This window comes from Crassostrea angulata, chromosome 3 (assembly GCF_025612915.1).
Source record: "Crassostrea angulata isolate pt1a10 chromosome 3, ASM2561291v2, whole genome shotgun sequence".
Taxonomy (NCBI): domain Eukaryota; kingdom Metazoa; phylum Mollusca; class Bivalvia; order Ostreida; family Ostreidae; genus Magallana; species Magallana angulata.
The window spans coordinates 51,558,405-51,576,343 of NC_069113.1; the positions used below are offsets into that span (position 1 = coordinate 51,558,405).

Below are 17,939 nucleotides of genomic sequence, written 5' to 3' on the forward strand. Positions count from 1 at the left end.
CTTGCTCTAAAATTAAGTTCTTTTTCTCCTACACTATTTTATTGATATTTTCATTTCAAAATGCCCAAAATTTAACTTTCAAACATTTTTTACGCTGTATAGAGACCCGCCAGGGCATGTTTTATTATGAATTGGCTACTCAACCAATAACAATGACTCTAGCAACTATAAAAACAGACAGCATCGAAGGTTGGGCAAAAATGATTTTGAGGAACGGTCCCCTCCACTTTTTTTTTTAGAAGCAAGCAAATTATAGGGTAACTTAAGAAATTAGAATTAAAGATTGGTAAATTTTTATTTAAGTCTGTCATTTTTATAACCTTCCACAGTCAACAAATTTTCTGATTTGTCAGGACTCTTTGACCATAAATCAAAAGATCTGCGCAACGGCCAACCAAACAACCTAACCGGTATATTTACGCATAATATCAGCGTTCAAGTGATGGCCCACTGTCTCAAGCCATGGTCTGGCGTGTGTTGTGGCGGATTGGAGAGGATCGTATACGTTATATTGGCCGTGGTTCGCGACGATGCTGATGGACCACCCGACACTTAAACTTAACGCCTGCATAAACTAAGTCAGATATAGACCCAATTTTTGATAATCTATGCACACTGCTTCTACCACGAACGCACTTGTATTTCGTATAACGACTACATATATGTGTATATATATGAATATTGTCAGTCATTGTGCAATAAAACCATATTAGGAGGTGTCGCCAATGATCAAAAGAAAGGGTCCACTTGAAGCACTCGGGAAAATAGATAGGGCAAAGATCAACAGCTGCTTTAGAAGATCAGGAAGGAATGCAGAACAGGCTCTGATGTGTCAACACCACGATCAAGCAATGACGTATAACAAGCAAAAACAGTCCGCACCAACCTTGAACATTTAACACGGTTTATTTACAGTAAACTGTCCCATCCAGTTTGTATATGTACAAATATGTCATTGTGTGATGTATAAATTCGGAGCACATGATTACATTCATTCCATAAAAGTAACAGAGAAAGGAAGTGGTGGTGATGGTGGTGGTGGTGGTGGGGGGGGGGGGTATTTATTAATTCTTCCCAGCCCAAACTACACATTAACAACATATAAAATTCACGCCGCTTATAGTTAGCCCCAACATGTACCATCGATTTACAAACATCCGTGGAACAATAAATTAAATAAAACAGCTCTCTAAGTTAGTAACTAACTATTTTATAGAGGCTGAGCAGTAAGCTAGACCACCAATGTGCTGCAAGCTTTAAGGATGTTAAGCATTTACACAAAACCAGGTCTGAAAACTTTCTATAGAACATTAAACATCACATGCATAAACGCCATGTCAGAAATTGTAATGCAAATAAGATATTTTTATTTGAAGTGTGAAGTTTGCGCATTAATGCTCTAGTTATAGAAGACAAGTTCTCGACCTTCAACATTTCTTTTCCGGTAGAGTTTCCCTTATAAGCCTTCTTCCGGAAAAGACGCAGGAAAGACGCGTGTCGCTCGAGACAAACGGCGAAAATGGAGACCAAATATGTCTCCGTTTACACGTCCCAAAACGCCTGGAATGGCCGGATTCTGTTAGGCTTTATCTTCTCCTTCCTTGGTTTCCTGGTCTTCTTCGTATCCTTTGTGATGCCGCGATGGAACGACTTCGAGTCGGAAGAATTCGCCGGTCTCGGAAATATCCGAATATCAAGGATCGGCCTCTGGCAGAACTGTAAGATGTACGACGGCTTTGATTGCAATTGGAACACAGGTATTAAATTTACAACATGATAGGTAGAACTGATATGATTTACCCAGAGCATTTGTACAAGACCAAGTGTAATCTAGGCACATAAATAAAGTACTTAAATCTCAAAATAACAACCAAACGTCATAAGTATCCTTTTTTTTAAAAATCTGTATTTTTGCAATATTAAAATTCAATAACACAATGTAATAATTTAAAGGCATACTACATACTGTGTGTCCATTAACTGTTGCTTTTAATATCTTATTGACCGAAAACGAGTTCTTGAAGTTTCTTGATACATGCAATTAAAACAAAACTCTACAGTTAGATCACCCCCCCCCCCGGAAAATTCACACTTACAGTTAAATTCACATTGTATTACCAAACATAAAATTTGAGGGGCATTTATTGAGTTATAAGCAAGTTACAGAGCTTACAATTTCTCACTATGTAAACAAAGCTTTTGTTTACATTTTGAATGTTGAAGTGAAAATTCTAGTTCTAGACCTAAAATGAAAGTGTTAATGGTTAGTAACTGTTTATTTATGCTTAAAATGAATAAGAATATAGACAAATCATCTTGAAAAAGATTTTTTACAGGTATATTGAACCTAAGTAAACAAAAACAGGGCGCGAGCCTTGTTTACATGACGAAGAATTGTGAGCCCTGTATCTTACTTAAAACTCATCGAAAGGCACCCATTTAATTTCATTTGAACATTAAAAATGCATTCATAAAGCGTTGTAAATAATAAAAACAGAAAAATAGTATTTGACCAAAATCGTGACCATGCCCCTTTTAACTGCGACGGTATATGCCAGGTATATGTGACGATTTAAACATTTTACATTCAAGGAATCCCCGGGATCGCAGCTCCGCAGACTTTCCATTGCATCGCTTTCGTTTTGTTCGTGGTGTATGGGATCCTTCTGTTCCGGTGGCAGAGACAGGACAGGCTCCCGATCCGGCTCCTGGAGGCGTCACTATGTGCCTTTGCTATTGGTAATTAAATCTTTATCATATTTTCATGGAATGTATTACTTGGCTGCATTCAAGATCGTAGCAGTACATAGCTCTAAGCAATCTATTATAACAAACATTAGATGTTCCAAATTCGATGCCGCTTCTCAAAAGTTTGAGAAGCGGTAGCAGATTCGGAGCCTCTATATTTTCAGTAAGATTGAGATCTAAGTAGCCACTATATTGATCTTGAAATATATGCCACGTGTAGTTTAGCAATATGTATGTCTGTGCGTTCAATATGACATATATATCTAACCTAGTATCTAGGGTTGCAGCTACGATCTTGAACTTATTGAAATTGATAACAACGTTTTGAAGTTAAAGTACATGAATATACCATGATCATATTTGCTACTGCATATTAACTCGCTTTACTGAATTTAATGTGGCATATAACATCCCTCAGGTTTCTTCGTGATGCTGAGTTTTTTGACCTGGATAACCCAGCTTGGTCCCCCCTTCCAGTACCACCTCGCCATTGGCTTTGGATTCGCCGTCTTCTCCTTCGTCTTGATGGAGCTGACATTTGTGATATTATTTATGGAGAGTAAACAGGAAGCTCGAAAACGGAAGTTGGTCGTGGACGAGGAAGACACAGACGATCGTCATACCAATGTAGTTGTGTGATTCTCCTTAAATCAGATAGGAATTCAAAAGACTTCAGTTGCTCGAGCTGATCTAACTGCAACTAAGACTCACTGATCGCTGTGACAATACAGCCGTGTTAACGCTTTGCTGGAGGCTGAATCTCCCAAGACACCACACAATGCATACTGTATGGTGTCAAATCAAAACCACAACCAGGGGTATTTGAGGAGACGCTTTGCTTGAGTCATTTCCGAGCAGATATACGCGATCAAGGAACAAACACCTTGCAGTTTATAACATGCATCTTCTCAAATGAATTGACTCTAAAAGAAGTTGGAGACAAACCATTTTCTATCCTGCTGAGCTCTGCAACTGACGCTCTGATCTTTGTCAGTGACATACATGTACAAGTTTAGCGGTTTACATAGCCCAAACTGTCCCAGTTAATACAGATTGTTAAGGTGATTTTCATAACAATAAATTCATTCCTTTACTATAGTAATTTATACACAATATAATCTGTTAATACCAACTCAGAAATTATTTAGTATTTCTGAAGAAGCTAGTACATACTGGCTCAAGAGTCCACACTATTTGAACTAATTCTAGTAAGCAGCTTATAGAGTACAAAGTTAACACGATATGTAAAACATATAATGTAAAAAACCGTTCACTTAGCTTGGAAAGTTGTTAGCAAGAATGAACACAATTTAAAAACATTCAAGCTACGGACCTAATTATCAACATTGCTTTCACCAAACAAGTATTGTAATCCACATTGTAAAACCAAATGGATTTATATTTACATTTTGTAAAACGTTGTGGCAATTTAGTTTAGTATAATGTACATGGCATGGATTTGCACCAAAAAAAGGATATACACGAAATCTTGATTTTTTTATTTGTCGATTTGTCAATTGTCAAACAGAATATGTCCCTAAAGCATGGACTGAGAATTGACTTTAAAAAGTCAAAAATTGCTTTATGGATTTCTTCATGTACTCGACTCATAGACTTTAAGTAAATACATCAAACTTTTATCTAAAACTGAGTTGATTTTAAATATTCATTTATAATATCGTTCATCGATACTTGTTGACACCGGTCACAATATTTGTAGAACTACAGTCACGGGAAAATTTGGGTTGACTGTCAATTTTCCCGTAAAACTACAGTTCCGCCTTTTATTTTTCCTACAGAGTTCACGACAAAATGTATGGTTACATCTATTAAGATATGGAGCTTGATTGGCGACCATCTACATCCAACGTTTGCACATTTTGCCTCAAAGTTATAATGTTTGGTGTTTTACTGAAATCATAGAGAGAAAGATAAAAGGAAAGAAAGATTGATAATCAAAGATGACAGATGCAATTTTATAGCAATAGAGTTTGTATTGCCCTGCATTTTGTTTATATCATTTAGAACATGTAGCCTTTATATTTTAGTAACATTTACAAACGTATCAAACTTAGTGCAATTAAGCAAGTTTAGTGTCTCTGTCGTTTTTATAACTAATGTGTTATCACGCTTTAATTCGGTGTGCTGACCATTAGTCTATTAGTAGTGTCTGCTGTTTACGTTGAAGTAGAATTTTGCTGCGCTTTGTTTACTTAAGTTGGTTAAAGACTGCATTTTGATATTTATCTTAATTATGGAACCTTGTCGTTTCCTGTGTGAATCTGGCCACTTTATCAGTATTTTAGGCCTGTAAAAGTCTCTGAACTGTCCAGACGTTATTTAACCGATAGAAACTGTGGCCAATCACGATGTAAGTTTTGATAGTATTGTTTTAAAACTATATGTTAAGAGAAATTAATTATGAACCTTTTTATGTTCATTTATGCGTGCTGAACTATGTTTTTAATTTGTTGACAAACAGATATTTATTGTACGTATTGATTTATTTGTATTTTTATATTTGTTTGTTGTAGCTTTTTACCATTCACACAAAGTTCTTTTCACCACTCAAGTGACATTGTGCGCATACCAGGAGCCGCGCTTTCCCATGTTAATGTCGTGGATAATAAAATGAAACTGGTTAACTAACTGTAATCTGTGTTGTTAAGTTCTTAAGCAAATACACACGGAAGGCATTACAGAGTTTATCAGATGATGATGTAGAGCAACCTTTAGCATCATGTAAAATTACAACCTGTAATTTGATCCCAGTGTACTGTATTACTGGTACTGTAATGTGTCGGAATACGGCTTGTTTACATGTATATCCACAGTTTAAATTACGTATTTTTAAAAAATCCTTTATTTTCACTGGATTTTCGTAAGAAAATATAGAACTGACAATGTTTATAAACATGTTATGAACGTTAACTGTGTAATCCTTTAAGGATCGAAATGAACCATAAAAAAGTGCATTTTTGCTTTAGTTTGGTCTTTGCCCCCCCCCCCCCCCTTAAAACAAACAACAAAATAGGTGGGATGAATTTTTGAAAAGATTAATTATTATCTCATGTCATACGATATTTTTTGTTTACCGGGAGGAATCTTTAAAGATTCCATTATGACGTTTTGCGTCGGTTCCTATTGTGAAACAAGCTGGTTTCCAATATAAATAGTTATCCTTTTTTTTTTAACACCAAAAAAGGGATATTTTAAAAAATGATTTACCGAGCCGGACCACTTGCACACAACCAATAAAAATAGGACAAACAATTCACAGATCAATCGCTGATATCAGATAGTTGGCCGAGGCCGGTCAACTTTTTGATATAACAGTTAAAATGCTGACTTTTTAATTGTATTAGTTATACGGAAAATTAAGGTAAATTAATAAAGACAAATATTGACTGTCGAAATTAAAATCACAAATCACACGTGGAAAAAGGACTACCAAATACCGAGTTTCCCTATTTTCCTGATGGTTACAATCTCAATGCAATTAGTTTATGTTGTAATGTTGTACTTGTGTCTTTTATTAATTTTCAATCTAAAGTTGAAAATGATTTTATGACAAATTATAATTTGTCATGTAATCATTTTCAACTTTAGATTGAAAACTAATAAAAGACACTTGTGATGACTGCACCCGGCCATTGCCCTAAAAATATTGTTCTTAATGAAATACGAATAATGACACTTTATCTTAACATATGTCATATTGTAAATTTAGAATTTAATGGGTGTATTTCACTCTGTACACTTACCCAGTAAATTCAAAACACCGGGTACAATGTAACTCATAACACGTACAATTTCGTGATCATTGTTGACTTGGTACTTGCTACCCCCCCCCCCTTCTCCCGCCCCTGACATATTGAACAAACACGAGCGCGAACTCGGATACTGGGACGAATGACACTTGTTATTATGTGTAATATAAATAAATTTATTACCTAATCAAAGGGATTTTGTTGTTTTATAACAAATTAAATATTTGCGTCTATTTTGAACTGCCGGTCAATAGACTGCGATCTATTAGACCGCCAGTCAATAGACTGCGATCTATTGGACCGGCAACGTATTTCAGAACGCGGTTATGTTAATGTTACATTCTTTCGATAGTTCTCAGGGAATGAATATTCCTTTACATAGACGCTGTTTTTAGTACTTGGTGAAACCAAATTCAATATTATCAAAATAGAGTATCAAATAATCAACAGTTTTAAAGCCTCATATAAGGTAAAAGAATATTTAAAATCTAATGGGTTGAAGACTCCCCCTTCTTTGTGTAAACTAATATTAAATTGAGATGTTGTAATGCATGCAACAGGTTTTGTGCATGTAAAAGATGAAAAAAAAAATCTTAGTACATGTATATTACATAATGGCACGAAAACCATCTGCAATATGCATATTGTAAACCCCGAAAACTAAAAAAGGAATTAGGTAATAAAACAATTATTTAATGCTTGAACAGTCAATAGACCAGAATTTTTTCCCTTGGTACAGGGAACAGCTCAGTATGATCTATTGACCTCGGCCGTTGGCCTCGGGCAATAGATCATACTGAGCTGTTCCCTGCACCTCGGGAAAAATATTCTGGTCTATTGACTGCTCAAGCATTAAATAATTGTATAATATTTATTTGCACTCAAAACATAAGAGGAATGTAAAATATTCACATGCAGAATCAAAGTCCACTGGCTTGTGCGATGAAATGAAGTCATCATCACAGTATGGTGGTTGATTTAGGACATCAAAACTTATTTCGTTCAAAATGAAGTTTTCATTTCGTTTTCCCAAATCTTAATATTACTATCATTTTTTTTTAAAATTTCTTATGATAGCCTAAAGTCTCGTCCGTTCTACTTATTCTAAACTCATAATACATGTATATATTCTTTTAGAAATCATTTTTGCTTTTCGATTAAAGAAGGTTATCTTATGTGCCTAAGTACTATTTATATCGATCGTGTTATCTTGGCGATAAATACTTATGAAACAACTTTTACAGGGTTATTAGATTATCAAATCTAATTATGTCAGTAGATCTGGAACATCACAAGATATCCATGGGGGTAAAATATTTTTTGTTAAAAAAACTCACACCCCTCCAACTTGGACTATGAGTTCCGTTAAATTATGTTACATTTATACAAGGATGAGGTTTAAACACATGCCTTTTATCAGCTTATCCCTTTGTGTGCAATATCAAAATCATCTGCCGTGTACGTGTGGATCAATTTATCTTCATTCAAGGTCGATGTTTACACCAACATTGTGAAATAATTGTATGACAATACAGAATATATTTGACTATACATCACTGATTAACTGAGCATTGTTAATACTCTCTGGCGCGAATCCAGTATGTTGTTGACAAACGGGGGTGAATGCCAAATCCATTGTCATTATCTCTTCCGATCTACAGCACAAATTAAAGGGACATGGTCACGATTTTGGTCAAATTTTATTTTTCTATTTTTTTTAAATGCTTTAGAAATGCATTTCTAATGACCAACTAAAACTTGAGCATCTGTCGTACAATTATAAGCAAGCTACAGAGCTCAATGTTCTTTTTACTGTAGACAATACTCGTACCCTGTTTTTATTTACATTAAATTAATAAACCGGTAATAGTTGTTTTTAGGCTGATTTCTCTCTCTTCTAGTTCATTTCAAGCATAAATAAATAGTTCCTAACGTTTATCACATTCACTTATAGTCTAAAACTGAATTTTTACTTTAAAGCCATATACGCTGTCATTTGCGGTAAATTTTTGGATGTACTAAATGACGATATTTTGGAAAGATATAAACAAACACCACTGAATACACAATAAATATTGATTACAAAGTAAGAAATACTTACTTAAAACGTTCCCTACGCACGTCTGATTATTTGAACCGACCGCCATTGCGACTGTTTACGGAGATTACCGAGTATTTATGAGTTGATGCTACACGCTGATAAAAAGTTGAATGCTGCAGATGGAGTCGCAAGTAAGTGTCCAATTGATTTCTTTTGACATAGAAAATAAATTTTCATTCATATTGTCATGTTTTTAAACTACAATATGATCAAAATATCGAGCTGAGCTCACGGAGGCAAAACTACGGTCATTTGCATTATGGCTGACGTAGAATGGGGTACCAGACGGGGAAATTTCTAGATGAATTAAATTGTGTACATTTTGAGGTCGACGAATACCATAGAAGAAAATATATTTAAACATAAATTTTGGTCTTTTTATTTCTGGATAATATATAGTGTTTATTTGCCAGTCATGGAATCACAAGGGGCAAAACAATAAAAGAAAAATGCAGGGGGGGGGGGGGGCTATACATGCTTTCGACATATATGACTTTATATGTATAGTGTGTTGGTAACAGTTTTTGCCTTATAATAAAATTATTTTGGCATAAACAAATTGAATCTGGTTCACAGACATTGGCCGAAAAAAAGACTGATAAATTTTACACGACTTACTGCATGTGTACTGTACATACATGTATCTATATATACTATCATACTAGTTTTGTAATATGAAAGCAATTTGTAAGTCTGAAAAATTGACTAAATTCTATTCTCATTTTGTGTTCATAGAGTCAGAAATGACTAATGTTGAATCCATACATAAATGTATATCGGTATTATATTCTAGTAAGTCATTTATAATTTACCGAGCACATTATACGATGAACCAAAGCTCCTGTCCGACAGGAGAAATGCATGAAAATATCATAAGCATATCAGGTTGTATACCATTAAAATTTCCTTCAAAACCATTTTATTTATAAAGACACATGGATCTAAAGGTAAAGGTGGAGGTAGGCCTAGGGGTCAGGGTCGAAGAGCTGCTGCTAGAGGCAGAGGTAGGGGTCAGGGTGGAAGAGGAAGAGCAGCAGCTGGTCAGAATAGAATTGAGCTGGCCATGCAAGCTAGACAGAATCGCCAGACACAAATAGAGGTACATGATTTAAAATATGTCTCTCTGCCTTACACTTATACCAAAGAGAGAACAACTCGATCCTTGATAAAAAATAAATTTATAACATGCATGGAACATATTTGCTGAATAAAATTTGAGACCATGAAACTATCTGAAATTATTCACAACACCATTGACTAATACTTCAAAGTGATATTTAAAAAGAGAAAAACATGGCAAAAAATATATTTCATAAGACACGATACATGTATGTAACTCTGCATTTTCTTTAATAATGGAAAAACTATTTTCTTGTGACTTTAGGAGCGTATATCTAGTATGGATGTCGAGTCCCTAAGAAAGACCCTGGAATTAGTGTGCAAAAGAGAGCCTTCTCTGCTGCTGGACATCTTGGATTCTCCTCAAGATACTAATCCAGCACAAGAACACATAACCACAGCACCTAGCTGGTGTACATGTAGTTTTTGTAGGGAGATGCCTACAATGCAAGAGAATGTGTGTTGTGGAAAGACTCCACAAAACTGCCATTCCCAGCTTGCAGTAAGCTATTAACCTAACGATATACACACTGAGCAGTTAATGAAGCGTATATATGGAAATAATAAAGTGCTTTCTTTACAGGATTTCTACACTATTGTCTTAGATGAACTTGTATTGGAGGTGGCAATAAGAAGCAGAAATGATGCATTAGCTGAACCAAGGGACATCGACTATAACAAAGCACACAGACATGCTGCTTATAGACAGTATGTTATGTGGATACATGGTCACCTTGGTGCTGGAAATCGAAAAGTGATTCCCAGTTGCTGTGTTCTAAGGATCAGAGATCGATATCCAGATCCATCAGGGCATTACATTGGTTACATTGAAGGTGTTCTTGGGTTTTAATAAAAAACACAAAACCAGTGCATTGTGTTCTTAGTATGTATTTAAATTAATTTTTTAGTCCTTGGGCTTAATGTCCTTTTCCACGGGAAATCTTGATTTCTTTTCTTCCACAAGCTGCGCTGTTGGAGGGGGTTCAACAGAAGCCAGTGTCTTGGAAATGCGCCTTGGATCGTCAGCATCTAGTACGACTGGCCTGTTCATTCCAATGGGATCTACCAGGCGCTTTTCAATACAGGACGAAATGATGTCACTGACATATGGATATGTCTTCTCCTCCTTTACATGACAAACTGACCAGTGCCCACTCTTCTTACTATAATATCTCTGCTGTCTAAAAAACATGGTAAAAACATAAACTTCCCAGTCTGTGTACAGTTGAGTATCATGCACATCATTTTGAAACTTTTTCTTTTTCAATACAAACCTGAGAGAGCCATCCTTTTTCACTGCAGCTGGCCTATCACAGTTGGCATTATGGTCCAATGCTGCTAGTAGCGTTCTGGCCGTGTACACATGTGGTGTGTAGGATAGTCTTTTTGGCGAGTATTTCAAAATAAGATTTTGAAATGACTCTAACGCAGCAGTGCTTCTGTAGTTAAAAAAAACCCTGTGTAATAGTCTGCATCAATGTACATGTATATCGATAAATATTTCATTAACTTGTGCATAACTTTTATTATACTTTCATGTTAAATACTGAAATCTGATTGGTTCAGACGCAGTTGATAATCCGTTCTATTAATAATTACCCTCAGCGTTAGCAACACACTTAGCAACGGGTAACACAATGAATTGTTACATGCGCGTAAATCATGCGCGTACGGTTTGCCGTGAAATTCACGTCATTTCTATATAAAAGCAGTAAAAAAATCTCTAAAAATAGTGCCTGTTTGGAAGGATAACAGCTGAAATTGACACCCCTTGGGTGTTACCCTCCCAAACAGGCACTATTTATATAGTATATAGTATCAATTGACATAGAATTTTGCATTTCTGCTTGGTTGATACCTGCAATGCAGAAAATATGGTATTTTCTTTAGAAGGTGCTTGTCCAACACAATTTCTCGCAGTGCCACATGTGCGGGAGAGCCTGCCACTAGATAGTCCTTGTTTCCCTCCTCAGTCAAAGGACCGTGCTCACAACAGCTTTTCCCTCCAATCCTGTAAGGCAGAATCCACTCGTGCTCTCCAATTACGTGATGTATAACTCCACACCATATGCCCTGTAAAACAAGAATGAATAAGATGTGACTGAGAATAAATTATTATCTATGACAAATGTCTTCTACTATATGTATTATTAAACATGAAAACTATGTGTACATATTAATATGTATTGTTGTAAACAAGCACAATGGTTACCTTTAACTCACTGAATAATGCAAGTATTGTATTGCATAGGGGGCATGCAAAGAAAAAATACTTACAATGAACTCTTCAACTGTGTTGGCAGAAGCTGAACAATACCAGAAGTGGTTCACCACCTCTCTTGTCCACTGCAGAAGAGGTTTCTTGGTCTTCTCTTGGCCAGCCTAAAACACAAGTGTAATTTTTAAAAGATTTGTCATTTAATAAGACAAACAATTTGATGTATTTCTACAAACGGTGTAACCCACAAAAATTGTCCTTATCAAACCCCAAGAAAACCAATACATCTGATTTTCTGATCTTAAAAATAAGGTGAATTGATAAGTTAATTCTGAAAATATATTTACAATTCAAAAAAATATGCCTTATGGTTAAATTTCTAATTTATTGGTTTTTGTTCTTAATGTGAGAGGAGGTAAAAACCTCATTCCCTATGTTCCACATGGGCATCACAGAATGTTGTACATGTATTGGAAATGTGATTGTGCAGACATAATCTGGAATACTGTAAAGTTCGTACCATACATGCTAAGGCTAAGCATAGTCAGTATGCAAAATATCTGTTTAGTAATCATTACTGTCACACTGGGTTTGGAATTTAGTTAGCAGTTATAAGCCAATACCAGATCAGTAAATTTGTCAAAGTAACCACTAAAATAATATGTGCAATGCAGCAAGTACCTTTAACAGTTTTTTGCCTAGATTCTTGGACCCATGCCAGATGTCGAAGGAATGTTTGATATCAGGATAGTTATTTTCTGGAAGAAAAAAAATTAAATTATTTTTTTCACTGAAAAATTCACTCATTAAAATTTAAAGTATCAGAATAATATAGCAGTATCTTATTACATATAAGTTAAAATCATTATACATGTGCTTACTCATCAAAGATTCAATTTGTACATGTGCGTCGGTGACAACCTCTACAACATGTATCCCGCTCTGTAAGAGGAACTGTAAACCTTTCTGGAAGCAAGCTTTTTCTAATGTACAACTATTTTTCCCTGTCATCCTCTTGTCCATGGTTAATATGCACAATATTTTCTTGCTTTCATTTTCCATAAAGGTGTATGTACAATATTGCGCACAATGGCCCGGACTATCCATACGACCATCCCCTGGGAATTAAAATTTTCTTTTTTACATAGATATCATAATCCATAAAACGTATGATAGTTAAATTGAATATTGATCAACATGTAAATGTAGCACAAACTTACCAAGAATAACAACATCTTTGTCTCTGAATTCTTCCAAAATATGACCCTGATGGTTTTCCCATACTTCCTCAATTGCTGGAATGACGTATCTTCTTTGAATTTTGGTAAAAGAGGAAGAAGAGAGAAATGGCAACTTCAAAAATTTTGAAAAAAGGGTAGACTGATGAAAGTTGCCACCTGAGGCCAACAGAGAAACAGCCATTAAAACATCACCACTGTGGACTCTTCTGTTGAGGAGCGATTGCGAGCACCATTTATGAGCAATGTGATTATTTGAACAGCTCTACAAGACAAAATGTTTTTATTATTATGATTATTCTAAAAAAGTTTCCTCCACACCTTTTGACTTGTACCTATTTTTTAGAAGTATATCACATGTATTGTTCTGGCTAATATATTAATCAATCCGAGTGTATTACTTTGTAGCTTAGTAGGTTAGTCACCTGACATAATTAAGTGACTGCTGACCCACAGGTATGGGGGTTCAAGTCATCAGGAGCTTTCATTTTCGTTGACTTGTGCAAAATTCTTTCTTCAAAAAATCAATTTTATTCTTTCATTTTCAAGTTTTGAAATTTTTTTTTTGAATATCCTATCTTTACATTATATTCATTAGTTTGTGTTGCTTAGATAACATTTTTCAAGAAGAGTGGAGGAAACTTCAACATAAACAAGAAATGTGAATTAGATGTTAAGGAAATTTTTTTTAAATGCTCTGAAAATGTGTTTTTACATAAATTGAAAATTAATGCTTACATTCAATTCAAACTTTAGATTCAAAGATTTAAAATTAATAACAATTACCCATTTCAAATATACAGCTGAGGAGACAAATTCTGAAGTGATGTGGATGTCTTGTCCACATCCTTTCACGCCACAAACATGATGGACATTTGCTCTGGCCAGGGAAAGAAGAGCATCCATGTACACAAGGACTGGTCTATCTGATAACAGTTCGTTTACTTCTGCATTTGTCGTTACTACTTTAATACAGGGATAAGGCTCGATGTCATGCTCTTCTTCCATGTCATCATTGCAATCCTCTTCCTCTGATTCACTAGATAGAAGGCCATGATCTAGTCTAAAATACATGCATAAGATATAAAGATGGGTGTATATTTTTTAGTTTAAAGCAACCTGCTGAAACCAGTAGTAAATTAAATGGCATAGGTAATACTTTCATTCAAGGAAAAGTTTTACAATTCAATATACATGTAGTTCAAAGGCAGCAAATTTTATTTAAAAGTTTGACCACAAGTATTGAAAAAAAAATTCATTACTCAGGTTTAGTGTAAACAAGGTTTGCACAAACAGTTATACTGAACTAATGCCGATGACAGACCAGACGGAGTTTCGAACCTGGGCCCCCTGAATCTCTAGTCAGGTGCTCTACCAACTGAGCTATCTGCCACCAGTATTTAAACCAGTCTGACTGTTACATACCATTATATTACCTTAAGGATAAATTGAAGCTTGGCTCATAATCCTCATCATCAGAAGAATTATCCCCCTGTCCTTGCAATTCAAGTTCCGAAGGTGTCATTGACAATCTATTAGAAATTGAAACACATAACTTAGTTATTTACACAATTAATAATGCATCTTTGTACATGTATTATATCTTTTTACAGTGGAGTAGGTTTTATATTAAATATATCCATGCATGTATAAGATATGCATGTTTATTATACTTCTTAGTATATTGATCTCTATGAAAAGGGTTAGATAAACTTGTTCATCTAAACAAGTTCCAACATCTATACTGTCTGTGATATAGTTTTGCTTAGACTTAGACTTGCTCATAGTGAATAGTCTGAACTTTTCACAAAAAGCATTTACATTGCACTTGGAACTTCTTAAATGTTTTTAAACTTTGTATGTAATGTTACATTTCTTATAATTGTAAAGTCATTTTATTGGAGATGAGTTTTTAAAAGTTAAAAAAGATCATTGAAGACGAATACATGTACCAGCAATTAAAAAATAATAACCCAATTTGTAATAGGTTCACTAAACAATTAATAGGCGAAATTCATAAATCATTTTTTATGAACAACTTACTCAAATGGATCCAAAAAACTGTCATATAATTTTTTACAAGCATGTCCACTCTTACTCTTCATAGTCTTGTTTGACATCTCAGTGTTGTCACTAAAAATTAAAAAAAAAAATTAACTGTAGTCATCTCTTGAAATGAGAGCAGTCTAAAATAATCATAATGCTGTCATATGTAATTCTTGCTTTATCAGTTTATTATCCATAAACTAATACATGCATCTTTCATCATGATAATGTCGAACATAAAAACTAAAACGCATTTTTAGAGAGAGAGAGAGAGAGAGAGAGAGAGAGACGTTAAGTTACCATTCAGATGTTACACTATCCGACTCGGATTCAACTTCAAGGAGATTACACACCATTGATGGTCCAGGTGTTGAAGTAATTTGGGGCAGAAATGACTCGGATTTACTTTCATATCTAAAACAGATAGAAAAGCATGCATTTATTTTTATGTTGCGTTACCCTTTCCGTACCCCATCTTTAAATTTACAGACGATAACGGAGAGATTGAATGACAGATTTCGTGTATTTAAGAGAGCAATTAAATTAAGCTTATATGTTTTTATTGAACAGAAAAAATGTTTAAATTCATATTCGTTAAATAATAGTCTAAAGATCTTCCAAAATCACTATATTTAGATATGCACAGCACTGTGACTTACCTATCCATCAGAATCTTGGCCAGTTCGATGTTCGATGTTATTGTCAGTTTTGTCCGGAGGTCCGTCCATCTGTCAAACTGGTCACCAATGTAAATTTTGAATTTATTTAATTTAGCATTAGCCTCTTTTTTGTGACGCTTTCGTGCAGAGTCCGTTAACTTATCCGACTTTCTGCCTCGCTTTTCCGACATATTTGTCTCCACTGAGGATGCGCAATTCAATCTCCGATGTGTTGACCCCAGGTCACTTGCATATCTCCACGCTCATTACAAAAGTTTGTCTTGCAAGACAAAAATTCTTAACCGATGTACACGGGCCTTAAAAAACTTATAAAACAGTATAACAAGTTACTGACAATTTTTATATGGTACATTTTGTGGAATTAAACCATTCTAGCCCTAATTCACTAATTCTAAAAATTCAAATAAATGACAGCGTATATGGCTTTAACTTTCAAAACAAAAGCTTTGTTTATATGAATAAGTATTGTGAGCTCTATATCTCGCTTATAACATGACGAATGACAATAAAGTTTGGTTGACTACAGAAAATGCGTTATTAAAATATTGTAAACGTTAAAAGCGCAAAAACATAATTTTTGCTCAAAATCATGACCATGTCCCTTTAAAGCTGAAAACATAACTGGAGTGATGGATAAAGGGACATATTTCATGATGTCATGATCTGATTGAATTGTTTTTCTTCAATTTTCTCATTTTTAATTTCGGATATTTTATAGTTAAATAAAAATACAACAGATATGGTAGCTTCTTTGTCTTCCTTTCTGTCAAATTGATTTTGTTCTTCCTCAGAGCAAGCGCATTTAAACTGCACCGAATATCCTAAACCAAAAAAATTAGTGAATCTCACAACATTATTTTGCAATTTGTTTTAATTCAAAGCAAAATATGATTTTTTACGTACAGGTAATTAATATCTTAAACAATTTCTTTATTTCCCAGACCGCTGAAAATTAGAGTATAAGGTAATAGTTATCATTTATTCTTTAATCACTTATTCATAGATGTTATTTAGCTAGCTCACGTTTCTTTTGTAATTTGTAGCAGATAAATGAAATATCAAATCTCGGATAAATGTTTTCCAAAAACTCTTACCCTCGATGTAGTCGATAACTACTAGTAGCCCAGAACGAATTCTAAGCGCAGTGACTGTACTACAGTAAAACAATTGGAATCAAAACGTAGATAATCAATCGTAAAAAACCTTAATACATTCTTGTAAACTCCCATAAATGCCAAGAAATATGTGCAGACATTCTTATGTACTTGAAGTACTTGCAGAAATTCCCGACAGATATATTTTACATATACATACTGGTGCTTGTTAATTTCTCACATACATGTACTCTTACCTGTACATTTATCACAAATAGCTATACTTAAAGAAAACCACCCCAACAAAACAACCCCAATAACATTAGGAAGATAACAATTGAAATTCATAGGGCAGAGTTGCTGAAAACATTATGGTTTAAAATCTCTCTCTCTCTCTCTCTCTCTCTCTCTCTCTCTCTCTCTGACATAATTATTTTTTGTTTGGCCAACTGCAGTGCATTTTGTACCCCCACTCCATTATGATCACCCAGATTCATCCAGTGTTTACAATATACTGAACTAGGAGTCCACTTATCTCTGGTTATATCAGGATACAACAACAAGTTAACCTATTTCACAAACACCAGCTAAATTACATGCTAACTATAACGTCTTTAATATGAATTTTTTAAATAGTTTATGCGTGGATTAAATACATTCTGCAAAATGAATAATAATTTAAATGTAAAAATGACACTTTTTTCGACAAAGTTGCAAAGATTTTCGCTAGCCAAGGGTTTCTTATCCGCATCGCTTCTCACGTTCGTGAGGAGCAGATCTCACGTTCGTGAGGAAGGATGCGGATCAGAAACCCTTGGCTAGCGAAGATGAGTTAACAATGATTACTAGTATCAAAAGTTCAACAATATAGAATACATAATTTTCAATAGTTATCAATGACACAATTTATTGCCACGGCATGGTA

General features: G+C 34.7%; 2 protein-coding genes and 1 pseudogene across 4 annotated transcripts; 2 read left to right on the forward strand and 1 right to left on the reverse strand.

Moving 5' to 3' along the window:
* Window positions 1-1,452: 1,452 nt before the first annotated feature.
* Window positions 1,453-5,403, forward strand: LOC128178451 (uncharacterized). 3 transcript variants are annotated; one of them, XR_008242954.1, is made up of 4 exons: window positions 1,453-1,757; window positions 2,593-2,739; window positions 3,167-5,119; window positions 5,283-5,403. XR_008242954.1 is itself a non-coding variant. In XM_052845619.1 (3 exons), the coding sequence occupies exons 1-3, from the start codon at window positions 1,520-1,522 to the stop codon at window positions 3,385-3,387; spliced, it is 606 nt and encodes a 201-aa protein (XP_052701579.1). In that variant the 5' UTR covers window positions 1,453-1,519; the 3' UTR covers window positions 3,388-5,403. The 3 variants fall into 3 exon arrangements, 1 of the variants encoding a protein (XP_052701579.1); XR_008242955.1 differs by having other exon boundaries at window positions 3,167-3,809; window positions 4,548-5,403; XM_052845619.1 differs by having other exon boundaries at window positions 3,167-5,403.
* A 3,779-nt stretch (window positions 5,404-9,182) lies between these two features.
* Window positions 9,183-10,604, forward strand: LOC128175334 (uncharacterized; annotated as a pseudogene).
* On the reverse strand, window positions 10,530-16,316 carry LOC128175333 (uncharacterized). The gene is made up of 12 exons (XM_052840869.1): window positions 15,900-16,316; window positions 15,541-15,654; window positions 15,238-15,327; window positions 14,631-14,726; window positions 13,981-14,257; window positions 13,177-13,459; window positions 12,838-13,074; window positions 12,638-12,714; window positions 12,016-12,120; window positions 11,597-11,811; window positions 11,013-11,177; window positions 10,530-10,919 (listed from the first exon to the last, which is right to left on the reverse strand). Exons 1-12 carry the CDS (start codon window positions 16,088-16,090, stop codon window positions 10,643-10,645), a joined length of 2,127 nt encoding a protein of 708 aa, XP_052696829.1. The 5' UTR covers window positions 16,091-16,316; the 3' UTR covers window positions 10,530-10,642.
* Between the last annotated feature and the right edge of the window lie 1,623 nt (window positions 16,317-17,939).